This window comes from Schistocerca gregaria, chromosome 1 (assembly GCF_023897955.1).
Source record: "Schistocerca gregaria isolate iqSchGreg1 chromosome 1, iqSchGreg1.2, whole genome shotgun sequence".
Classification (NCBI taxonomy): Eukaryota; Metazoa; Arthropoda; class Insecta; order Orthoptera; family Acrididae; genus Schistocerca; species Schistocerca gregaria.
In genome coordinates, this window is record NC_064920.1 from 753,818,247 (window position 1) to 753,843,996 (window position 25,750).

The window sequence follows — 25,750 nt, forward strand, 5'->3', positions numbered from 1 at the left end:
CCAAAACTTAAGAACACCTCTGAGAACTTCGCCTTGATACTGATGAAACAGTACAAGCAAAGGCGAGGTTGTGGCTTCATCAACAAAGTCAAACATTCTACAGTGACACTATCAAGAAACTAGTCCCATGTTGGGAGAAATGTGTTCATTGCCAGGATGACAATGTTGAGAAATAAATATGTAGACACAGAGAAAAGAAGCTGTAGAATATTAATAAAGTTTGTTTCATAAAAAGCTTTAAGAGTTTTTGCATATTTGTAGACCCAGGTCAAATATCAGAGTGCGTCAATGAAATAGATTATCAAAACAGTAAATCCTTTGGCCTGGTTTAAAAATTTGAAAGCTCAAAATAGTTGTAAAAAATAGACATGGGAAAGACCATACTGTCACTAAAAAAAAAATTCTGAATTTTAAACTTCCTGGTGGATTAAAACTGTGTGCTGGACTGGGACTCAAAACCTGGGACCTTAGCCTTTCATGGGTAAGAGCTCTACTGGCTGAGCTATCCAACCATGACTCATGAGCTGCCCTTACAGCCATACTTCTACCTGCATCTCTCTCTTATCAAACTGGCACATACTCTGGTGTAGAGTTAAAATTCAGTGATGACTGTTACCGGGGTAGGGACCATAGCATTGGGAAATGGATGCACAAGGAGCATAGGGACTGAGCAGGATACGGGAGCGGGAGGAAATGGGGATCATGAAAAGCTATTCTAGTTGTGGTGGGCAAAACTGTATAAAGAACGAACGATTTTATGAACCATAGCCTTGTTGAAGTAGCCAATCAATACATACAGGACGAGGATAGTACTGGGTGATAATAGGTGCACTGTGCATTTCCTTGACTTTTGTAAGCCTTTTCTCGTGCCATCATTTGGCGAGTAGATATTTTATCTATCCAGTTATATTAAATAGGAAGTCAGAGAAACCAAAACTGTTTATTATCTAATTAATAACTTGTGTAACTTTGCTTTCACAATGCACATTGAAGCATGTGCTATTGACATGGAGATAGAAAATGGCATGCTTTCCACAAAACACTAGTTTGCTGTACACTGTGTCATGTTGTAAAATGTTGTATTAATGTGCTGCTTCAGGGCATGTAATACCACTGAGTATAGGCTGCCCTGTCCCTCTGAAGTAAATTATTCCATGTGTGTGGACCTCCCAAACACCCTGAGTGTGCAGGGTATCAATGCCATCCTTGATTGTCTTCTATTTTTGTTTTTGATCTGACAGATCAGTTTAATGTTCACTTGGGCAAGAATTTTCTCCACATGGACCATGACTGTATGGTACAATAGTAGTACATTTTGTTCTATCTCCAGATCTCTGTCACTCCTGTTCTTTGTGTGTATGACTTTTTGTTGATGCTTACATCGTTAGCTCTGAAGGTGGTATACAGCTTCCAGCTTCTGCAGTTCTGGCTCCATGTTGTCAGCATCACAGATTCAATGAGCACTTTTGCACTGCAAGTGTAATACAGACTTCTTGTGCTATGGGTGTGTTGTGAAAGTACATTTTATGGGAAGTTGTGAAAGTCTACACATGTAAATAGTACCATGAAAATCTCTTCGGGTTTGCTGCCGGACCCTAAAATCGACTTGACTCGATATTTCGGCGATCCAACTGTTCGCCATCTTCAGGAAAATGCTCCTTATCTGATGAGTCCCGCTGAGAACTGACGCCAGGTTGCAAATCAATGTCCTATATAGGCCACTGTTCAGTACACGGAGCATGTGCCGCCCATCACAGTTTGTGCCTTCCAAAACAGGGAGGTGGCGCCGCCCTTAGTGAAACACTGCTGGCAACGATATATCGCAATCAAGGCCGCACTGAAGAACGTTCAGTTTTGATGCAAGATAATACCGGATTCCACATTTTGCTAAGAGGAAACCCATTGTCTCTGTTGATTAAATTATAAGTCAACCTAATTTCAATCGCCTCTTTATACACACTGTTCCAAAAACCGGAAATGTTAGCAACCACAACAGTTTCTTCAAATTTCATTTTGTGTCCCTCATTTAGGCAGTGTTCTGCTACCGCTGATTTTTCCGGCTGTTGTAGCCTTGTATGTCGGCGATGTTCCACCTGGCATCAGTTCTCAGCGGGACTCATCAGCATAATCAGCATTTTCCTGAAGATGGCGAACAGTTGGATCACTGAAATATCGAGTCAAGTTGATTTTAGGATCCGGCAGAAAACCCGAAGGGATTTTCAACACTTATTACGCCGGGAAAGCCTACGCAATCAAATAGTACCATGTTTATTTTCAATCAATTATAGAGCACAGTATTGTTCTTTCCAGAAACACACCTAATGTATCGTGAGAATTGGAACTGTAGAAGAGGAGAGGGAGAGGGACCCATTAGGAATGTGTGCTGAACATCAAAAGGAATCTTGTCACCCATTACAAAAATCCTTCAGATATTAACCATACACCATCAGACCAGATTGACTGCCATATAGCCAAAGGGGATAATGTTGATCGATCACAACTAGGGACCAGATTTCAATGACTAAAAGAAAAAATACGAGTGAAATATGCCTTTATGATCTAAAACTAATATGAACATGACCTTAAAAAATAAAATACAACTTTACATAAGTTTGCTTAAAAGCACTCTTGTTGATTTTTTTATGTACCATGTAATACAAAATTCACTTCCGAACAAATTGTGAGTATAGGATTGACTTCTTGCAGTGTTTGAAACTAAATAGCACTTATTTTTGAAATGTCTGTTTTTACTACTAAACACCACTTGTTTAATGTATTCCTGTCATTCTACAGTTTCTGCATAGTTACACTGGATCAGAACATGCATTTTCTGGTTTTCCATTTTCTAAGATCTACAGTTGTCTTGATGGGGATAGTTTTGAACACAGAAAGTTCCTCTGCACATCACAGACTTCACATACGAGTACATGAAGATGGCGAGGTAACTGAAAGCAAGCTTTAGTTCCTTTTCTTCAAATATTGTGACATTTCCAGAAGGACTGTCATTAATTTTGGACATTGCAGTATATCCAGGATTCTGCTGTAGAACACAATGCAATTTTTCATTCACTTTGTCAGCCAGAAGGCCATGAGCTCAATCCAATTCACTCGGTACACGTTGCACAATATCTAGGGTGCCACATAGCTGAGTACCAGCTGCTTCCAGTGATTCAATGGCTTTTGATACGACTGAAAACTTGACACTGATTTACACTAAGTTCCCAGACAATGTACCTATAGAAAGCTCTTTTACATTTTTGATAGTACTTCATTCATCACTATCAAGATCACAAAGGATTGTCTTTATTTTGGTGCTGTTGGTGAAGTAATACTCAGCAGTATTAAGCCAAGAACCGCATTGTGTATGAACAGGCTGAGGGGGACCTGTAGTGGAGCTTTCACATAGATTTTCTTGCCATAGGAAGTGAGGTACACCATACTGGGGTAAAGAACCTGAAGCTTCTTGGCTGATTTAGCCATGTATGAAGCACCACCTGTTACTAGCAACAAATGTTGTGTCTATTCACACCATCCAGCCACAGCAGCTTCATAGAGCTGTCAAACGAAATTGCAATTGTCGAGTTGTTTACTCTCTTGAGAGCTTCACATGTTAGGAGGACGTTTCTTGAGGTCTGTCTACTTTTACACCACCAGCAAGAACAAAATTTGCAGCAGAATGTCCACCCCAACCTTTTGGTCATCCACATTAATTCGTATTTTGTTGAGCACCTCCTTGTAGCACATGGGTCAATAGTTCTTTTCCAATTTATATGCATCTGGAACTGGATGTTGGTGTACTTGTTCAAGAACTGTCTGAAGCATTGAAGCATTAGCTTCTTCAGTGGGATGCTGCAAGAGACAATCATCTCACACACCTTGAAAAATGATTGCATAATTGAAGATGGACCTGTCTGCTCAAATAACTATTTTCAGCTGCTAAATTGAACAATGGAAAATCCTGAACGTAATGTAACACCAACATCAAAAGGATAGTTGCTACACACCATATAGCGAAGATGCTGAGTCACTGATAGGCACAACAAAAAGGCTATCAGAAAGTTTGCTCTTGGTCAACAAGGTCTTCGTTGAAAATAAATACACACACACACACACACACACACACACACACACACACACACACACACACAAGATGACAGTCTCTGGCAGCTGAAGCCAGTTGTGTTTGCGTGAATGCACGTGTGTGTGAAGGCCTTGTTGGACAAAAGCCACTTTCTGTTGTGCCTATCTGCAACCCAGCAACTCCATTATATGATGAGTGGCAACTATCATTTTCATGATAGTGTTTGTCTGCTGTAATTTTTAGCACTTCTCTTCACACAGCTGTTGTTGCACATTTAGCTCTTTTCTGCATTAACTTTAATTTCACACAGTTTACAATATAATAATTACCTGTCAAACTGTGAATTGTGGTTTATAATCCAAGTCATTTGATTCACGTACAGGAAACATGTCAAATTTGTGGTAAAATTTCATCATAAATCAGAACAGCTGGTGTTACCAAACAACATCATAATAAAACAATTTTGTTACATGTACAGACAATAAAATCTAACACTTTGTTACCCCTTCCTCAAATTATCATTTCATCCTTTATGTATTCTTCTACTGAATAGTAGCATTTCTCCCACAGAATCTGCTGAAGCCTTTTTTTTTAATTTTTAATTTGCCCATTAACTTGTTATATTCCCCATATACTGTGGAGTCTATGCATATAATTTCAACCGGTGTATGGAAAGCACAAAATTATTTTTATTTCTCATGTTATATATGTGGTTAAAATGATTTTCCTCAAATAATTTTTGTCTGGTGTGTAGGAAGATTATAATTTCATAAATGTATACGAAGGAAATTTGTAGTTTCCGAAACAATGAGTGACAAGACTGTTTGCTGTGCAGTGCACATGTATCTGACAAATTTTCTTTTGCGGTTTGAGTATTAGCGATACACTATTTGAACTTCCCAGAAAATTACACAGTATCCAATATTAGATTCAAAATAACTAAGATACGCAAATTTTCATTTACTCGAGACAGTGGAATCTGCTAGTGTTTGCATTGCAAATGCAAAACTGCATAGATTATTTGATAGGTAGTCAGTATGTGTATTCCAGCTTAAGTTCTTGTCCAAATTTAGTTCCAGGAACTTGACTGTGTCAACTTCTTCCATAAGTTGATTGTTATGTTGTATTTTAAGTTCCACACATTTTGAATGTCTGGTTTTGAAATGTACCAAACGGGTTTTTGCAATGTTCAGTTTTAATCCATTTAGCTGGAACCAGTTTTCTAAGGTATCCAATGTGCTTACAATGGAGCTCAGAATTTTTTTCTGTATCATCAACTTCAATTAAAACAGGAGTATCAACTGCCAACAGAGCTAATGTGGAATTTATATTTGAAGGTAAGTCATTTAGATAGAACAGGAACAGGATTGGCCCCAAAATGGAGCCTTGAGGCATACATCGTGATACTGTACTCCATTTCGAACAATAATTCACTGCATCCAAAGTGATAGTTACCTTTTGTTTTGTGTTGTGCGAGTATGATGTGAGCCACTTTACAGCACTGTCCTTAGTCCCATATTTGTCTAGTGTGTAGTTAAGCAAGTCATGGTTAATGGTGTGAAATGTTTTGTGAGATCGCAGATATCTGAACCTTTGATCCTCTGATACAATGAATTGCATATCTTTTCAAAAATATTCACTGCGTCCACAGTAGTTTTTCCTGGTTGAAATCCAAATTGGTTACTTATAATAATATCATTTTTTTTACAGTACAATTTTTGATCTGGTTTGCAACTACTTTGTCTACCACTTTTGACAGGATTGGAAGAATAGAAATAGGGCAATAGTTTCCCATGTCTTCCCTCGACCCTTTCTTGAACAGAGGTCTGACTTTGGCGTACTTCAAACTATCAGGAAAGCATTCCTGTTCAAAAGATAGGTTGAATATTTTACTTAAGGGAGGTGCTACTATGTCACACATTGTTTTAATTACTTTAGTGAGTATCCCATCCCACCCAGCAGAGTTTTTATTTTTTAATGATAATATAATGTTCTCCACATCCTTTATTGTGACTTTTTTTAAATCCATAAGATACTCAGCTTCTTGGTGGAGTCCAAGGGGATTTACTTTACTCTGATACACTGCTACATCAACATCAGACCTAGCCACATTCGTGAAGAAATCATTTAAACACTCTGATATCTGAGCTGTGTTTACAATAAAGCTATCATCTAGTTAATGCTGAAGAACTTATCTCCAACAGCACAAACAAAACCTCGCCCCTTCATGCTGTTGGAGCACTTTCCTTTCAGTATCTTGAACCAAGCCGAGTTTGCATTCAAACTGAATAGTGTGACCACATGTGGAATGTTTATTACATCAGATGTCACCTTTGTTGGTTCCAAAAGTTTTTTGTCGACTCTGTGTAGCAATGTCTTACACCTGCAAACCGACTAGCGCATTAAATTACTTGTTTCTTATAGTCCTGCTAAATAAAGCTTTGTAGTAATTGGTGTTTATTTGTGACAATATACCTGAAACACTGACATGTAAACAACATTTTCATATTTTTATTCTTGTTAACACATTGCATACCAGCTGCCACGCTGCACAATTCTCATTACACATGTGAAATGAGTGACCATTCCTTCTCTGAATGTAGCTGCATGTACTGGTGTCTGATGCTGTTGAATCTTGGAAGATATGTTTGTTTAATGTTCTAATTCTAATATTCTTGAAGGGTGTGATACCTCTGAAAACACGTGCCTTCAAGTAACGGTATATACACAAAACTTGCAGTAGTATCTTATTTCACTTCTTTTACGATGCACTGCCCAAACTCTGCAAGGTTGTGCTGGATATTTCCTTTTACCACTTCCCACAATAGTCCGAATAGTATGGTCTTTCATGTTCCCTGTCAATCGACCAGGTGGATCCTTGGGAGTTGCTCATTTTGTATGTCTGATTGCGTCAGTTTCCTACATACTTCCTGTGCCATCTTGTTGATCACCTATCCAGGCTCTTGCAACTTCTTTTAGGAACCCTTCCGCCCTCCCCCCCCCCCCCCCCCCCCCCTTCGTCACAACCATGGACACATTGTGAACTGTTGTTATCATTCTCACCTCCCTTTTATCTTTCCATACCTTCAGCAGAATGTCACCTTGTCTTTAAAATTTAGTGTCACCTTTCTTTAGAGATTTGGCTTGTGTTTGTATAGACTGAGGAAGACCTGTGTTGATTCATATTGTACCACAAACTCTTGTTTTCCTTTCTAGAAGTGTTTTGGCAATAGCTGTATTGTTGTAATAATTTTCTTGAGAAATGTGTTGCCACATGCCAAGGTGAGGTGAAAGTACTGAAAGAATAGCGTCTTGAAGCTTTTCTCCTTCCCCAGGGTATATTTCTAGACTGGAGATACATCCACTTACACTTTCACAAACCATATAAATAAGCACACCTCATCTGATAAGTCTTCCAGGATTGTATGTCCAGAAATGAAGCTGCCCTCTGTGTGCCCAGAAAATAAAGCATCCCTTCATCAAGAAAAAGCTCCTGTTCTGGTTTGTATATGGTCTGAAATTTATCTAAGAAGTATTTTGGCACAGTTTCGATTTTGTAGAGACTGTTTTTCCTGACCCATTTGTAAGGAACTGTCATTGAAAAAGCTACAATTTTCATATCCACTCGAATCAATTTCTGCCCATTAGCTTGCCAAAGAGCAATGACTATTAGAGGATCTCTTGACCAATAATCCTTCAAATAATCTTTCCATCAAGATAATCATGGGCAGGATTTTTTTCAGTTCAACAGCAGTGATATTTCTAATTTGGGAGATTCTTTAAAATGTTTTTTTGTTTTGTTCGTAATACAAGTTTGATTGTGTAGACATCTGATGGAACAATTCATCCCCTACAGATAATTCCACAGTGCTACTGATCTAACTGGGAAGTGTTTTTACACCTGGAATTTCTCTAAATGTTTCTAAAATAATTATCTTGTCCTTCTTCAGCCAACTTTTATTGTCACAAGTTTCGTCATCTGCATTGTTCACAATTGTCTCACTTTGGTTGATTATAGCCGTGTTGTTTTCTGCAAATAATTCAGCAGGAATTTAGCTTTCCATCAACTCTTTTCATGCAGTACCGCACCTGGTAATAAATACAGTACTGACTATTTCATGGTACTGATTGTGGGTGGTAAAACAAAAGTTCACACCGTTGTGCACTGCACAGAACTCTCCAATTCATATGTAACCTTTTGTTAAATGGAAATAGTTACTGGCATGAGCAACACATCTCAGAAAATGCATGCAGAACAAAAAACAAATTTATGTGATCAGTCCATAACAGTTGGACGTGAAAATATGTAAATCTATGTGAGCCATATGCAACGTTAACATATGAATTTTTGGTAAAAGTTGCCCAAAATGTCACCTATCACAAAAAAGATGTAAAAATGACTCTATACGCATGATAAAATACATTTTTTCTATACTACAATACCTGGATTTGTGCATAAACTGTTGTAAAATTCACCATAAGAAGTTAAGGGAAAAATATGATTTGTCATTTAAATCCTGGCCCTAATCATAACACAGGCAATTTGCAGTATCAGAGTTACATTGAATGGTAAGTATGTGCACACAAGTAATTAGTAACAACTAATGTGTATGGGCTAATTCATTACTTAAAAGGCATTACTGACACCAATCATAGTTTATTATTTTCCTTATACAACCCCAAAACAGTGGTAAGAAAGAGAGAGAATGAAATGACTATAGGATAGAAATATAATCACATCTATTTTATGAAATAGCTAGGGGAAAAAAAAGAGTTAAGCTGTAACACAAGAAGCAGCCTGAAACAAATAATTTACACTTGCAAAAACCCTTAAATTCCAGTACCTAAGCAGTGAAGAGAATCCACAGTAGCAAACCATTAAGCTTAAATCTGGATAATCATATTATATTCAGTCTTTCCATTCTATAAAAATTGTGTTTATATTTCTGTAGTATAACCACTTCAGCACCTCCCACCACTACTTCGATACTGAGTGGAAAATATAATTAATTACAATTGGTATTAATAATTCCATTACATAATTAACTATCTCATGCACAAGAGTTATTGGTAATCACTTCTGTGCCCTTTGTACTTCCCATTTAGTGTAAGTGTCCTGTTACCCATTAAATGTGTAATGCCTGTATCCACTTAGCCCTTACGGGATGGGGCTTCGTTATGTTTGTAATACTGAAGTTGACAATTATACCTTAGAGAATATATTTATAATTACATAAACTTACAGTCTATAAGTTGCCTTTCTTCTACAGATTGCATATGATAATCTGCTATTGGGATTACAAGGCCAGTACTGCATTAAAATTATTAAATAAAGAATGGGTGTGTAATCATTGTGGGTTTTGTGAATGAAATTGTGTAGATTGCTTAATACACAACAATGTAAACTACACAGAAGGTGGCTGTTTTTAGATTATTTATTACATTCTACAATGAACCAGCCACACAGGCACAAAATACCCATCTGCACTGTCAAATATTGCAGAGTAACTGTCATTTGTTACAATGTGTTGATCATTTGCTCAAAAAGTAAATCACAGACTCAGAACCATTGGAAAGTGTTACAACTGATAACGGTTGCTACATTCTTCATTTAGTGTATTTTTGTGTACTTTGCATCTTTATTAAGCTGAGTCCTCAAAAGTTTGTAGTTGTGACCCAAACTGACTTGTTTACGCAGACAAAAAGATTACAGTGTAAGTGTATTTAGCTTCAAATTTCATTTGTCCTTCGGCTCACTACCACACCATACTCACAATGTTCACTTTGTTATGTCAATGAGACTTACCTTCTTTATTATAACGCATTTATTTTTCTCGTCAATAATCAAAGAATATATATGAAAATTAAATAAAATATAATGAGTCAGTTAAATTGATTAGGAGAATGACCCTACATGTCAAACAATGAGTACAATGTTACTACCTCTGAAAACCAGTTGAAGGCTTGGAAAGCTTCGGCTCTTGTTCGGTACACATTAGGTGATAAGGTATGAACTAACACATCATCAACCCATTTCCTCCATTTTCTTTCAAGCCTATAAAAAAAGAAAGAAATGTAGTCATTGAGAAGTAAAATCCAAGAAACTGGATGCAAATTGTGCGTATACCTTGTACATTTTTTAATATCAAAGATTATTTACAGTCAAGAAATAATCAATAAATATCTGGTTTCAATTAGATTGCAATAAGACAGTGTAGAAAAATGTTGTTGCTGGAAACGACACTCTCACTACCTTAACAGATATTCAAATATCTTGGTCTAAATAGAAACAAGTCATTTACACTCCAAAAGTCAAAATCTCCAACTGGATGATGGCCTAATTAAACTTTGTAGTTCATTTCTTTTAATTACAATGTAGGCTGCAAGAAAATGTAATAAAAATCTTTCAACTATATTCAATTCCAATTCTGTTGACATGGACTTTAAGGGAGCATATACAAAGTGGCATTAAATGGACTACGAATGACCACAAAATATTAAGAACATTGTTCATGAACTCATGTTGAGACTGTGTCAGGTATTGCAAGAACTAGTCACATCCGACTAAATGTGTGCATCCTGCAGTGGATTGTCAAAATGGGTATAAGTACACTGGTGACTTTTTAACTGTCATCGTAACTTCCTCACATTACTGAACAATCCTTTGCAAACACATGTAGCACCAGTTCTCCATTAGGTGCTGCTTTTCACTTCTCCACCATTATTCGCCTCCTAAACGGGAAATGTAATGCTATATATAATTTGATTCTCATAAATGTCCTACAAGGAAATGTTTTTCTGATATAACCTTGTTACTTAAGCCATCAATTCTGATTTCTATTCAATTGCTCCTTTACCAAACCAGAAGGCTCACACATTCCTTTTCACTTATGTGGCACTTTTATAACACATAACAAAAACAACATTGATAACATTTCTCCCCCAGAAGTAAACAACTGCTACTATGTCACACACTGTAACTGCGTTATATTTTTTGCAGTATTTGTAACACTGCAACTTCACTTTTTGGGAGGAGAGGCAACTGATGTCCCAGGAATTTGGAAACGACCACCAGACAAAGCAGTAGTTGCCGAGTGTGGGCAAGATAAGCCACTGGAGGAGCTATCAAAAAGTAAGGCTTGGGTAGCAAGCAGCCATCCAACCAACACAAAAGGTAAAATAATCAACCAGTTCATTTGGATTAGACGAGTGCAGCTGGGTGGTAAATAACAACACATTCCACCACAGAAAGAGATGTAATAATTATGTAGTAACTGAGAATTAAATTACAGTCTGGCAGGGGACATAAAACAACTTAAGTAAGTTTCCAGAACTGTAACAAGATTTGTGAGGAAAATCTTTATTATATATTGATAAATGGGTGCAGAATCCAGTTGTGTTACAGTAAATAAAAAGTTATTTAGTAGATCTGTGTGTTTCCTTCTCTGTAGGTAGCCTGTCCTCTTGGTTCACATGACTGTATTTTGTTGGTTTTGATTGTGAATAAGTTTAGCCAACTGAGAACTCTCCCTGCATTTCTCCAGACCAAAGATCTTTGAGAATGAAGTAGTCACAGGGCTTTAGAAAAAAAGTCTAGTAGATTCATAGCCCTTGTCTCACAGAGCTTCATAGGCTGTTAGTCGTAACACACAATCTATGAGATATGGACTTAGATGAACGGTCATAAGATAATTTGATTATTACTGAGGCCCTTGAACGGTATCGCAAGAGAATGTAGTATATATTAAAAGAACACACAAATGACATTTTAAAATAATTCAACTAATATCAGGATCAAAAATGAGGTATAAGTACGAAAATGAGCTAATCTTGGTAGAAGATAACTGACTTACAGAAGATTGTGTGTGGTCACATATCACTCCAGAAGAGTGACAAGCAACCCTACATCTATCTTGCCGATGAATGATGCTCGTGAACTGTAAAACAAAATAGTGATCTGATATTTGTGAGAGGATGATGAGCATATTAACTTAAGAGGAAGTACCTCTTGGGGCATTTCTGCATGCTCCATGCCAAAATGGAGAAGTGCACCAGCCCTTGAGCAACGACAATAGTCAAAAATGTTGACATTAGGAAGAAAACACACAAACAATTTAAATACATTCATTCTCTACTTGTACTTAGAGCTATCAAGACAATGATTGTATTATTATGTTGGATCTTGAAAGTATAGGTGAAATTCCTATATTGAGAAGGTCTTGTTTTTAAACGTTCCATGTATCATTTACAAAGAATACATGGAAAAGGTTTCTTTGTAGAAATTCTTCTCATTTATTTCAAAGACTATTTTTAAGTTAATAACTTTTTTGCAGAAGCTTCTCTAAGAACTTCAAATTCTTTCATTTCCAGACTTGTGTATTTCATCTTTGATAGTATTAATGGCTAAGGAGAAAGGTATGTTTCAAGCAGCAGCTTGCACAACACTGTCCATGCATAGAACAGATAGAAACCTTTATGTACAGTATTGTAAGAAGTAACTCAAGACACAATTTTCAAAACCATCACCTGCAAAACATGCTAATAGAAAAGTTATTCCTGTATAGATACAACCTAGTATGCTTTAAATTTTGGCTTGGACAAAATTGCTCAATCATATCAGACAAGTGAAATGTATTAAAAGGATCCTTGCATGTAAGAACAAGTAAGCATGCCATAAATATAATAAATTACTTTATAAAAAGCTGTCCAAACATTTAGCCAGATCTTAATAAGATTTGAATATGGTGCAAAGATTGACAACTTGCTTTGAATGTTAAAAAAAAGCAGTACTGAGTGCTTCAGAAAATGCAAAAATGTAATATAATATGAATATGATATCAATGAATTACTATTGAAACTCAAACAAATTCCTGGGTGTAACACAAGAAAAGAAAACCCTACTGTACAACTACACAGTTTACGAGAAACTGCTGAAAACAGTATCTACCACAAATATCTAGGGGTAAATATTCAGAGAGACCTTACATGGAATGACCACACAAAACAAATAGTAGAAAAAGTGGTTGCCAGACAGAGAATCATAAGGAAATGTAATTCATCCATGAAGAATGTGTCTTATAAGGTGCTAGTTTGAATGAGTCTCAAGTACTGTTCATCAATAAGGGATCTTTACCACACTGGACTGTTTGAAGATATACAGAAAATCCAATGAAGAACAGTGCATTTCGCCATGGGATCATTTTGTCGGCGTAAGAATGTAACTGAGATGTTCAACAAACTACTCCAAGCAGACATTACAGGACAGGCACTGTGCATCACAGAGGTATACTATTGAAATTTTGAGGAAGCCCTTGCAGGGGAAGAGTCAGACAGCATATTACTTCCTCGCATATACTTCTCATATAATGACCACAACGAGAAAATTTGAGACAATACACAGGCTTATCAACAAATTAATAGTCTTCCCACGTGGCATTTGTGAGTAGAAGAGGGCAGGGGGAAGGGATCAGTTACTGATACCAGAAGTACTCTCCACCACACACCATTAGGTGTGCTTACACACTATGATGTACATGTAGGTGTAGGTGTAGATGCCAATGTTGTATTGAGACATATTACTTGCAGCATTAAGCAAGACTGCAGCATCTACAAGATAAAATGGCCAAGACATCTACACAATTTCAGTCACAAATAAATAAAAAAAGGGGGGAGCCAAATAAGATCTAGTAGTTACAGCTCATGAGAAATTAAACAACAAGTGGAACATAGTATTCTGGCACGAGACCAGTAATTGCTGGAACAGTATGGAGTAGCAGAAGAAAAGGGGAATTATTTAAAAAGAATTCTGAATTTTAATCAGAGATTTATTGGAAAATTGTGGCTGTTGTCATTGACAACTGAGTAAACAACATAACATTAATAAATGCTTCGCTAAATACACACATGGGAAGGCACACTTTAAAAAGGAAATAATTTTGCCAATAAGTTAACAGTTACTAGCCAAAAATACATTGCAGAGGAATAATAAGGCCACAAGAAGAAAGACTCGTGGCTGACAACTACTGAGAGTGACAAATGTATTCAACACGTCTTCGGCAATGATGCAGCAGTATCAGTGGCAGAAGCGCAAGAATCTACAACAATCAGGTCTCACCAAGTGCAGTGTTCCAGCTCAGCATCATCATCTTGATGCTTTGAGCTGTACAAGTTCACTGTGTTGACACCGTATAAACATCATTTCTGCCCTTTTTTCTGCTCACGAAAACCACACATTGCATGTTGTACCACCATACACCAAGATCTTCAGCATAGGTAGTCCAGGTAGTTATACACGCCAGTACCTCTAATACCCAGTAGCACATCCTCTTGCATTGATGCATGCCTGTATTCGTCATGGCATACTATCCACAAGTTCATCAAGGCACTGTTGGTCCATTAGTCCCACTCCACAACGGTGATTCAGCGTAGATCCCTTAGAGTGGTTGGTGAGTCACGTCGTCCATAAACAGCCCTTTTCACTCTACCTCAGGCATGTTTGATAGGGTTCATGTCTGGAGAACACGCTGGCCACTCTAGTCAAGCAATGTCATTATCCTGAAGGAAGTCATTCACAAGATGTGGGCATGAATGGGGACACGAATTGTTGTCCATGAAGATGAATGCCTCACCAATATGGTTGCACTATCGGTTGGAGGATGGCATTCACGTACATCCGTTACGGTGACTTCTGTGACCAGCAGCGGCTTACATCAGCCCCACGTAATGCCACCCCAAAACAGCAGGGAACCTCCACCTTGCTGCACTCGCTGGAGAGTGTATCTAAGGCGTTGAACCTCACCGGGTTGCCTCCAAACATGTCTCCGACGATCGTCTGGTTGAAAGCCTATGTGGCACTCATCAGTGAAGAGAACATGATGCCAATAATAAGTAGCCCATTTGGCAAGTTGTTGGGCCCATCTGTACCATGCTGCATGGTGTTGTGGTTGCAAAGCTGGACCTCACCATGAGCGTCAGGAGTGAAGTTGCGCATCATGCAGTCTATTGCGACCAGTTTGAGTCTTAACATGATGTCCTGTGGCTGCATGAAAAGCATTATTCAACATGCTGGCATTGCTGTCAGGGTTCCTCCAAGCCACAATTCATAGGTAGCAGTCATCCACTGCAGTAGTAGCCCTTGGGCAGCCTGAGCAAGGCATGTCACCTACAGTTCCTGTCTCTCTATATCTCCTTCGTGTCCGAACAACATCACTTTGGTTCACACAACACGAGCCATGTACCTCCTTCATAGTGGAATGACAAACTGATCGGCTGTCACATCCCCACCGTCTAATAGGCACTGCTCATGCATGGTTGTTTACCTCTTTGCGGGGGTTTAGTGACACCTCTAATGCTGACTTAAAGATGCATTGAGTGGAACTGGAATACACTTTGATGCCACTGGCATGAAGGGGTTATAGTTACACGCTAAAGTCCTCAGGAGATTCACATTCTTTGAGAAGTTTTGTAGAATGACACCTACATCAACCCTAATTATAATTTTACTTCTTCATGTTTCATTTTCTGTACAACGATTCTCCTCTTCTACTACTTCGAATTACACTTTCTTTTACCATCCCTAACTGAGATCAAACATGAGATACACTATGATGTATCACTTCCATCTGAATAACATTATGACATTTACAATGGACAAATAATTTTATTGCTAACTGAAGACTAGAAATACAGAGCTAACAGTCTGAGCATAGTATCATAGAAAAGCAAATGACACGAAAATCCTTTAAGGCTGCTCCGTACTTATAAATTTATTTAGTAAGTAAATAATATTTAGACATTTCATGATTTCCAGAATGAATTTTATATATGTGATTTACACAAATGTTTCATCATACAAAATGAAAATTACATTAATACTGTTGCAAGGTCATGTCTGAACACATGAAAAGAGAAAGTGAACCACAAATACATAGTGAAATATAGACTTCCCATATTTTTTAACAGTTAAGGGTTTCCAGTAGCTCAGAGATATTTTCCAATGAATTGAACAAACCTGGTATAGTTGTGACATATTTAAGTAACTTTCTAGGATGGATTGCACAAGTGAAGAGTAAGCAATTTCTTTTGTACCTGGACTGCATTTTCTCAGTGTCATACCAATGAACTGAAGTCTGCCATCTTCTTTACCTACAACAGATCCTGTGTGATCATTCTAATTCATATCCCTACAAAACTGATGACCTTGCCATTCACTCCCTTAACTCCCAACCAAACAAATATGTCTACAAACTGCTATGCCTAGGTATTTCTAAGAGCTTACTGATACCAGTTGTTACTTATTACTACTATTTTTCTTCACCACTCCCAAATGTTATCAAGATCTGACAGAATACTTGTGCAGCTTTTTTCATTATATTACATAGGTGCATAAGTTTGTAGCATTTTTGTTTTGCATGTTAATGTTCCAGTGCTATGGGTGTATTTATTGTCATTTTTTGTTTGCAGTTCACTGTTGCCATTTCAGTTTACATATTGTCATTTTGTCATCTGGAGATAGTGAGTGGAGCTGCAGACATTAGAAAATGGAGTGTCACGTGGAGAACTCTGAACATTTTTGACATATTCTTGTGTTCGATTTCAATAGGGGGTTGACAGCAGTGAAAAAAGCCAGAAATACACTACTGGCCATTAAAATTGCTACACCAAGAAGAAATGCAATTGATAAAGGGGTATTCATTGGACAAATATATTATACTAGAACTGACATGTGATTTTATTTTCATACAGTTTGGGTGCATAGATCCTGAGAAATCAGTACCCAGAACAATCACCTCTGGCCGTAATAACGGCCTTGATACGCCTGGGCATTGAGTCAAACAGAGCTTGGATGGCACGTACAGGTACAGCTGCCCATGCAGCTTCAACACGATACCACAGTTCATCAAGAGTAGTGACTGGCATATCGTGACGAGCCAGTTGCTCGTCCCCCATTGACCAGACATTTTCAAATGGTGAGAGATCTTGGAGAATGTGCAGGCCAGGGCAGCAGTCGAACATTTTCTGTACCCAGAAAGGCCCGTACAGGACCAGCAACATGCGGTCGTGCATTATCCTGCTGAAATGTAAGGTTTCGCAGGTATCAAATGAAGGTTAGAACTACGGGTCATAACACATCTGAAATGTAATGTCCACTGTTCAAAGTGTCCTCAATGCTATCAAGAGGTGACCGAGACGTGTAACCAATGGCACCCCATACTATCACGCCCGGTGACACGCCAGTATGGCGATGACGAATACAAGCTTCCAATGTGCGTTCATTACGATGTTGGCAAACACGGTTGTGACCATCATGATGCTGTAAACAGAACCTGGAGTCATCTGAAAAAAAAAAAAAGACGTTTCACCATCCGTGCACCCAGGTTCGTCGTGGAGTACACCAACACAGCGCGCTCCTGTCGGTGATGCAGCGTCAAGGGTAACCGCAGCCATGGTCTCCGAGCTGATAGTCCATGCTGCTGCAAACGTCGTCGAACTGTTCGCACAGATGGTTGCTGTCTTGCAAATGTCCCCATCTGTTGACTCAGGGATCAAGACATTGCTGCACAATAAATTACAGCCGTGTGGATAAGTTGCCTGTCATCTCGACTGCTAGTGATACGAGGCCATTGGGATCCAGCACGGCATTCCGTATTACCCTCCTGAACCCACCGATTCCATATTCTGCTAACAGTTACTGGTTCTCAACCAATGCGAGCAGCAATGTCGTGATATGATAAACCGCAATCACGATAGGCTACAATCCGACCTTTATCAAATTCAGAAACGTGATGGTACGCATATCTCCTCCTTACATGAGATATCACAACAACTTTTCACCAGGCAACGCCGGTCAACTGCTGTTTGTGTATGAGAAATCGGTTGGAAATTTTCTTCATGTCACGTTGTACGTGTCGCCACCAGTGCCAACCTTGTGTGAATGCGCTGAAAAGCTAATCATTTGCACATCACAGCATCTTCTTCCTGTTAGTTAAATTTCACATTTGTAGCACGTCATCTTCGTGGTGTAGCAATTTTAATGGCCAGTAGTGTATTTGTACTGTGTATGGCAAGAATGCCACTGGACATAGCACAATAAGAAAACAGTTTTCGCATTTTGAAGAGGATCATTTTGACATTAGTGACTTTCCACACCCAGGAAGACCTTTGAGGTTTCTATGGTTGCAGAATTGAAAATTTACCGCAGCATAGGCAGACTGTTACAAATAGTAAAGGAGAACATATTACTGATGACTGAAGTTTCTGTTATACTGTACTTATTTGTAGTTTTTACTAAATCCATGGAAAAACAATACAAATATATGCACCAACTTAACAGATAAATACATTTTCAGGGAAAGTGTGAGGTTACTATTAATTTGGTCTACCACATCATTAATATACAACAGGAACATCTAGAGCTCCACCAAACTTTCCTTGGGCATTCCTGAAGTTACTTCACTTCTGTTGATATGTTTCCATCCAAGATTACAGGTTGCATCCTTCTTACCAATGAATCCTCAAAAGCTAGGCACAGTTTTCATTCGATGTCCAGATGATAGCATTTTCATTAATAAGTAATGGTATGGTACTGAGTCAAATTTTAATTTGTTCCCTGGCTGCATAAGTGGGATGCATCCTTTACTACTGTTTGCCACTGTTGGTTTCCAGAGGAAGGTGGTGTTTGGCCAGCCTGGAAATGACGCATTAGTCTTTCTGCTCTTTTCTGAACGGGGTGTGATCTGGGCCTGCTACGCTGATTTAAATGGTGACCGATTTCGCCAGGATGGCTAATGTTTTCGAACACCTGCTGAAATAAAAGCTGAAAGACCAATCAGGAAATACGTCGGTCTTTGCTGAAGAGAGTTTTAGTGGTAGCATGAAACATCCTCTATTCTGTCCCTGAGCCTGATTGGCTGAAGGAGTTAAATGTTAAAAAGAATTTCACAGATCTGCTTGGAGTTCAGGAAACCTAGAGCACCCACAGTGTACAGGAGGCAAGTCTTATGCCCTCTAGGTCAGGTATGGTGTTTCAAAATATATTTCTGCAGTTGCTTATCAGTAATCTGTAGTGATCAACCAACCTATTTTTCAAATATGGAAAGCCTGCAAGAATCTGAAAGTGTGTTCCCAAACATGCACTTAGAACTTTGACTGAGGTTTTCTTGTTTTCTGTGCAATTTGGTGAGTGAACATGTGGTCAGTAAGGTGAGGCATCGTATCAGATTGTGGTACCAGCAGCCAGTCTGACATAGCATTTGGGTAATAGTGTCCGAGTATCCCATTAGACCAAAACATTTTAAGACTACATTAATAAAAAAAAAAAAAAAAAAAAAGAGAGAGAGAAAGGTTAAGATGATGATTTTAATGTTTCAAGTCAAGGATTCTGCATAATCCCCCCCCCCCCCCCCCCCACTTGAGTACAACACCGCAGAATGTTCATCCAACCACTTGAAACTGTCAGAAAAGTCCATCTTTGGGATGTTACTCATCTCACATGTCACACTGGCTTGAATGTCAGTTATGCTGTCAAAGTGTTGACCCTTCATGTGAATTTTTTTTCTGCACTTTTTTCTCTTTCACATTGTCGTAGATTCACACTGATAGGACAAAGTCTCATCACCCATGATGATGATGATTTTTTTCTGAAAAGAAATTTCCACTTTTTCATTTGAATAAAGTCAAGATCTATGGGACAAACTTGGCACATGTCCCACTTCTTTAAAACATTCTGGAGAAAATCTTGAACATTTGATTTAGAGATGCTGCTTCACTGCGATTTGTGACACGACAATGATGACACACTAACACACTACAGTCACACGTCCACTACTTAACACTGCCTAGTCACAACTGAGGGTCGAATGCACATCTGTTGTTTACAGTTGTTAATTCAAGCTGCCACCATAGTTACTGCACTGTTGCCATTTACAGGCCAGGAATAAAAAGTGTCTCTGAATTTTTTGGATGGGTACTAGAGGAACAGTTTAACTGAAACCAATGAATGTCATTTGTTTCTTTTGAAGCTTCAAGTATGGTGTTATGTACGTCTTTGACCATCTGTCTTTGAAATGTATTCCAGTTTCTTTGGTGTTCAGTTCAGTGGTAGAAATTGTTAGGAGACAGATGGAGGCAGCACATGAACTGTTAGCAGCGTACACTTCCCAGTCCACTGGTTGGATTTCTGAATGTTTCTGAAAGTACCTAGATTGCACAGGGGTTTTATTTGTGGCCTAGATAGAGCAGTAGCTTAACCCTACCTTGCAACTCAAAACGAGTTTGGTAATCTTTGTTTAGACTAATTTAATACCATAGCATTGCAGATGGTTAATCTGAGTTCACCTAAAAATGTTTCTGTGTAAATCTGTGGAGCAGAAAGTTGCATAATTTTTCTGGCACATCTCACATCACTAAGAGCAAGTGGGTTCCGGTTGCAGTTAGGAGTAGGACTTAGCACGGCACCACATGAGTTCCATAGATGGGTGAAGGAAACAGTGTTTTAGGAAATTGAGAAATACTGCATATACCTGACTGCCTTAACCCACGTTTTTAGGGTGTCCTGCAAGAAAAGCACAAGTTATGTTTCCTAAGAACAATGTTTTTGGAATCCATGCTGGTTGGCAAAGAGGTCATTATGTTAGTGATATCTCATTATCATTGTGCTAAGAATATATTCTAACATTCTACAACAGACAGATGTCTTAGCTATTGGATGGTATTACAATCAGTTCTCAAGCAAAATATCATGTTGTTGTTGTGGTGGTCTTCAGTCCTGAGACTGGTTTGATGCAGCTCTCCATGCTATTCTATCCTGTGCAAGATTCTACATCTCCCAGTACCTACTGCAACCTCGATCCTTCTGAATTTGCTTAGTGTATTCATCTCTTGGTCTCCCTCTACGATTTTTAACTTCCACATTGCCCTCAAATACTAAATTGGTGATCCCTTGATGCCTCAGAACATGTCCTACCAACCAATCCCTTCTTCTAGTCAAGTTGTGCCACAAATTTCTCTTCTCCCCAATTCTATTCAATACTTCCTCATTAGTTAGTGATCAACCCATCTAATGTTCAGCATCCTTTTGTAGCACCACATTTTGAAAGCTTCTAATCTCTTCTTGTCCAAACTATTTACCATCCACATTTCACTTCAATACATGGCTACACTCCACACACACACTTTCAGAAACAACTTCTTGACACTTAAATCAATACTTGATGTTAACAAATTTATCTTCTTCAGAAATGCTTTCCTTGCCATTACCAGTCTATATTTTATGTCTTCTCTACTTCAACCATCATCAGTTATTTTGCTCCCCAAATAGCAAAACTCTTACTACCTTAAGCGTCTCATTTCCTAATCACCACAATATTTCGTCGGTGCAACTGACTTAACATCTCCAGGTGCAGCAAACACATTAGGGAGCTGACTGTTCTCTTAGTGAGATATCCACAGGAACAGAGGTGTCTAATTTTGTAATCAATAGTGACACATTGCTAACTGGTAGGTGGGAGGACTGTTGTACCGTCTGCCAATGAAGCAAAGACTTTGTTGGATGTGCCAAGGCTGTCGAGACTCCTGTACAATGTGCCATGCTGAAACCAGCTGCGTCTTTTGAATCCACTGCCAGAACATGCATCTGTGGTGGCACAATGGCCTCCTTCCCCCCCCCCCCCCCCCAAAAAAAAAATCAGTCTTCTGACTGGCTTCATGATGCCTGCCATGAATTCCTTTCCTATCCCAACCTCTTCACTCAGAGTAGCACTTGTAACCTACTGTCTCCATTATTTGCTGGATGTTTTCCAATCTCAGCCTTCCTCTAAAGTTTTTACCCTCTACAACTCCCTCTAGTACCATGGAAGTTATTCCCTGATATCTCAACATACATCCTATCATCCTGTCCCTTCTTCTTGTCAGTGTTTTCCATATATTTCTTTCTCTAATTCTGTGCAGAACCTCCTCATTCATCACATTATCTGTCCACCTTAGCAAATAAAAACCACGAACGGCAGTGGCTATCAGTGAAATGTGGAGAACATTTATATAAGGAATTCTATGATAAAATTAATACTAGGTGATGGAATAATTCAAATAAACGTAAGTTTTATGAAAGGTGGACCCTATCCAAAAACATACGTACTATTAAATCAAACATGGAAAAAAAGATGGTTATGAAAGAATTGTTAAGGTTGGCCAATTGGTTCATAGTTGTGTAACTTTGTATCTTATTGCATGACACTATGACAAAATGACATAATGGAAGAGGCACAATTACAGTCAGCCACTGGCAGACAAACTCAAGTAGTGCAAGAGGTATGGAAAGTTTAGGTAGTATCTGATGTTGAGAGAACTGGGGAGACATGTCAGCGAGTCCATAGAGTCAAGATGTTGCTGTGTTGCATTGTTAGTGGACTTCGCTCAAAGGATTCCAGGAGTCTAGACATTTACTTGTGTTTTTCTGTTTGAGTAAATTGTGGACTTAGGGTAGAGACTCAAGACAGTCCCGACATTTCCGTTTCTGTGGTATTTGAGGGGTCGGGTTGGGGACTATGGAAAGTTCACACAAATCAGTTCTAGATGGAGCAGCATTTCCTGAATTATATTAGTCCAAACTTTACCTTTATCAAGAGTATAACGTGATTTAGAAGATTTTCGTGTGGTTCAATTGTTAGAGCTTTGTGCATTCACTGGGTTTGTCTCATCTTTGAATACTTACCTCTGCAGCTTTATATTCAAGCAGCAAAATTATTTTGGGAAGTGTGCTCAGATTCAAGAACAGTTAAAACAGTTTTTTTTAAATTTTGCGTGAGAATTTAAACCTATCTGGTAAACTGGCTAAATACTGAAGTGACAGATAATTAGTGTAATTGATAAGCTATTGCTATTAAATAAACAACAGCAATTTAAATGAGTTTTAAGTTCCCTGCCCAAGGCAGAACTGCAGTTTGTCAACAGGAAATCTTCACTCACAAGGGGATTACGGTGTATTACTATTACTTGAACAACTAACTCGTCAGCAAATTTAACTGACAGGGATTCAATTGGGCTCTGGGGCTTAGTCTGACTTTAGTAATTTCAGTTGTTTTTCCAATGCCACTTGCACTAATTTCTATGTCACTCATCTTTGCAGTGGTGAGAGAATTAAACTCCATTGGTACTACTATATTTTTCTTCATAAAGAACTATTTGAAGATGTAATTTAGCATTTCTACTTTTGCTTTGTTATCCTCAGTTTTAGGATCAATGTCATACTTTAGTGTCTGGATACTAACGTTTGTGTCACAGAGAGCCTTTAGATAGGACCAGAATTTCTTTGGGTTTGGTGAGGTGCCCTTAGATAAGTTTAATATGCTATGGATGTTGTTTAAGGCTTTATACTTTTCCCTTTTGACAGCCCATCGTGTTTAATTTAGTATTTCTCTAGCAATAGCGATTTAAAATCTTTCATATACACCTATAAATTAAACTTTGCTTCCATGCTTATGTGAGCAGAAGTCAATTTCTGCTTCAAATAATAATTGTCTGTATGTATCCTGAAATTTCACAATAATTAGCTCTATATGTCACCATTCTATAAAAGACAAAATTGCCTTTAAATCTTAGAAAGTAAACAACAGTATATGCTAAGTCCTGTACATGTATAGTCCATCCAACTTTCCACGACATCTCATCTCAGTTTCCAAGTCCTTAACCAGCAGAAGGTGGAAGAATTTTGTTAAATAATGTATTGGTAATTGTACCTGCCACATGAACAATACAGTGTATGTGCAGCTGCAATGTATCTTTAAAAAGTTTCTACTTTTAGCTCCATAATTTTGCATTAACCAATATTTCTAATGTAGCAACATGTGCTCCCTATACCACTTCAATAAGTCATTTCAGTTATATGATTTATCCAAACACTACCTCTACATATTGGTTAAGGAATTAAATATGTTCCATCTGCAACCGTCCTCTCACTGTAGCTCCCATTACTTTTAAATCCACTAAAGAAAAAGTGCCTGCCCTGTTCTCCAAATAGCAGCAGTCCTACAGAACAACATGATGTTATGTTTGTTTCCAATGACTCTCCATTCCAGATCACAAATGGTGCTCTATTTGACAGAAACTCCATAATACTACTGCATATCTGTTCAAGTACGCAATAAACATACTGTCAGTGACAGTACATTAGTTCTTACACAGTTGAGTGAAATTGTAATTGTGATTTATCAGTCTCATAACATACATAACCTAAACCGTTACAGTCTGGTACAGGAGACATATCATCAAAAATTATGGTAAAGCATCACCATGATCACAGAACAACTGATTATAGTCCACTACCAGATAGTACCATTCCTCCCACAGAATTTGCTGTAGTCTTATTTTTTGAATCTCTGGCTTCATCCCATATATATTATAAATGTGAATGTTTGTGTATATGTTTGTTCCACATTGAAACAGCTGGACAGATCCTGAAGAAATTTGGAACGGAATTAGCATATACCCTTAATTAACAAATGGGCTACATTTAACCGAGTGTAGTGCAAGATATTTATTGATTTGAAGATTATGTAGTATGAAATGTGTTATGATACTCTTGAAAAAAGCTATTTGCTCTTTGACTTCTGAACTGTATCATATTTGTGCAAATGCTTTTATTGTTTAATATCCCCTACATAACATGAATCGAAGTAATTAATATAATACTTATACAGTCCTAACAGTGTTTAATCTATACTCCCATACAAGCCGGCTGCATTTCAGCCACTGAGCATAAGGCACATCGTATAGCTTCAGACGCACTTTAAGACTCACAATGGAGCTGTCATTTGAATGCTGTAGGACAGACACACATGGTGCCTTTACATGTATAACTGGATTGGATTATGACACAGGAGCCCTCACACGTGAGGGCAGATGTTGTTGTTGCACATACAAATATAATGAACTTTGCGCTGTACCAAACTAGAAATTGCCGATTTTCTTTCTTCGTTGATCTAGAATATTTCTGTTACTGTTTTACGCTGAAGCGGCTGGACACTTCTGGATGAACTTTGGAATGGAGATACCAAATACTCTGAATAAACACAAGGCTACCTTTTATTAAAAAAATAAATTAAAAAAATATATCGCTGTTCCCAGGGGATGGTCAATGTAATTACATTAGATTTCTGGCTCTCCATATACATCCAGATATTTATGATCTTTTCTGTCCTAGGCATGTCGCAAAGAGTTGTGAAATTATTTATTCCCTTTCCTGGCACATTTTGTAATTTGCTACTCGGAGGCTTGTATTCAGTCAGCTTCTCTCATTGTCCATTTTCCCCCCTCTTTCTTTCTTTTCATCTTTATCTCCCCTTCAACGTTGATGTCCACTGAGCCGCAACTGACATTACATTTCTTTATAAATAACTGTTAACAGTAAGGTAACTCCATGGGGCGCAGCTAGTATCACAAATGTTTTTGCCCATTACTTTGTTATATATTGCGATCACCATATACTGCAGGTAGGAAGGTAGGTAGGTGGTTAGTGTTTAACGTGCCATCAACAACGAGGTGGTTGTTGTTGTTGTTGTTGTTGTTGGGATGTTTAAGGGGGACTAAACAGCTAAGGTCATCAGTCCCCCATTCCAAAAACAGGCGAGACTAAAATTTACGGAGCAGGTAAAACCCCAAGGGGGGAGGAGACGC

General features: G+C 38.2%; 1 protein-coding gene across 2 annotated transcripts in view; it reads right to left on the bottom strand.

The window, feature by feature from the left end:
* The window catches only part of LOC126267722 (prostaglandin E synthase 2), a 58,714-nt gene that overhangs the window by 6,997 nt on the left and 25,967 nt on the right, over nt 1–25,750 (bottom strand). For both annotated transcript variants that reach the window (XM_049973027.1, XM_049973035.1), the window contains exon 4: nt 10,025–10,136. In XM_049973027.1, coding sequence (XP_049828984.1) covers nt 10,025–10,136 — 112 coding nt within the window. The remainder of the gene's footprint in view (nt 1–10,024; nt 10,137–25,750) is intronic.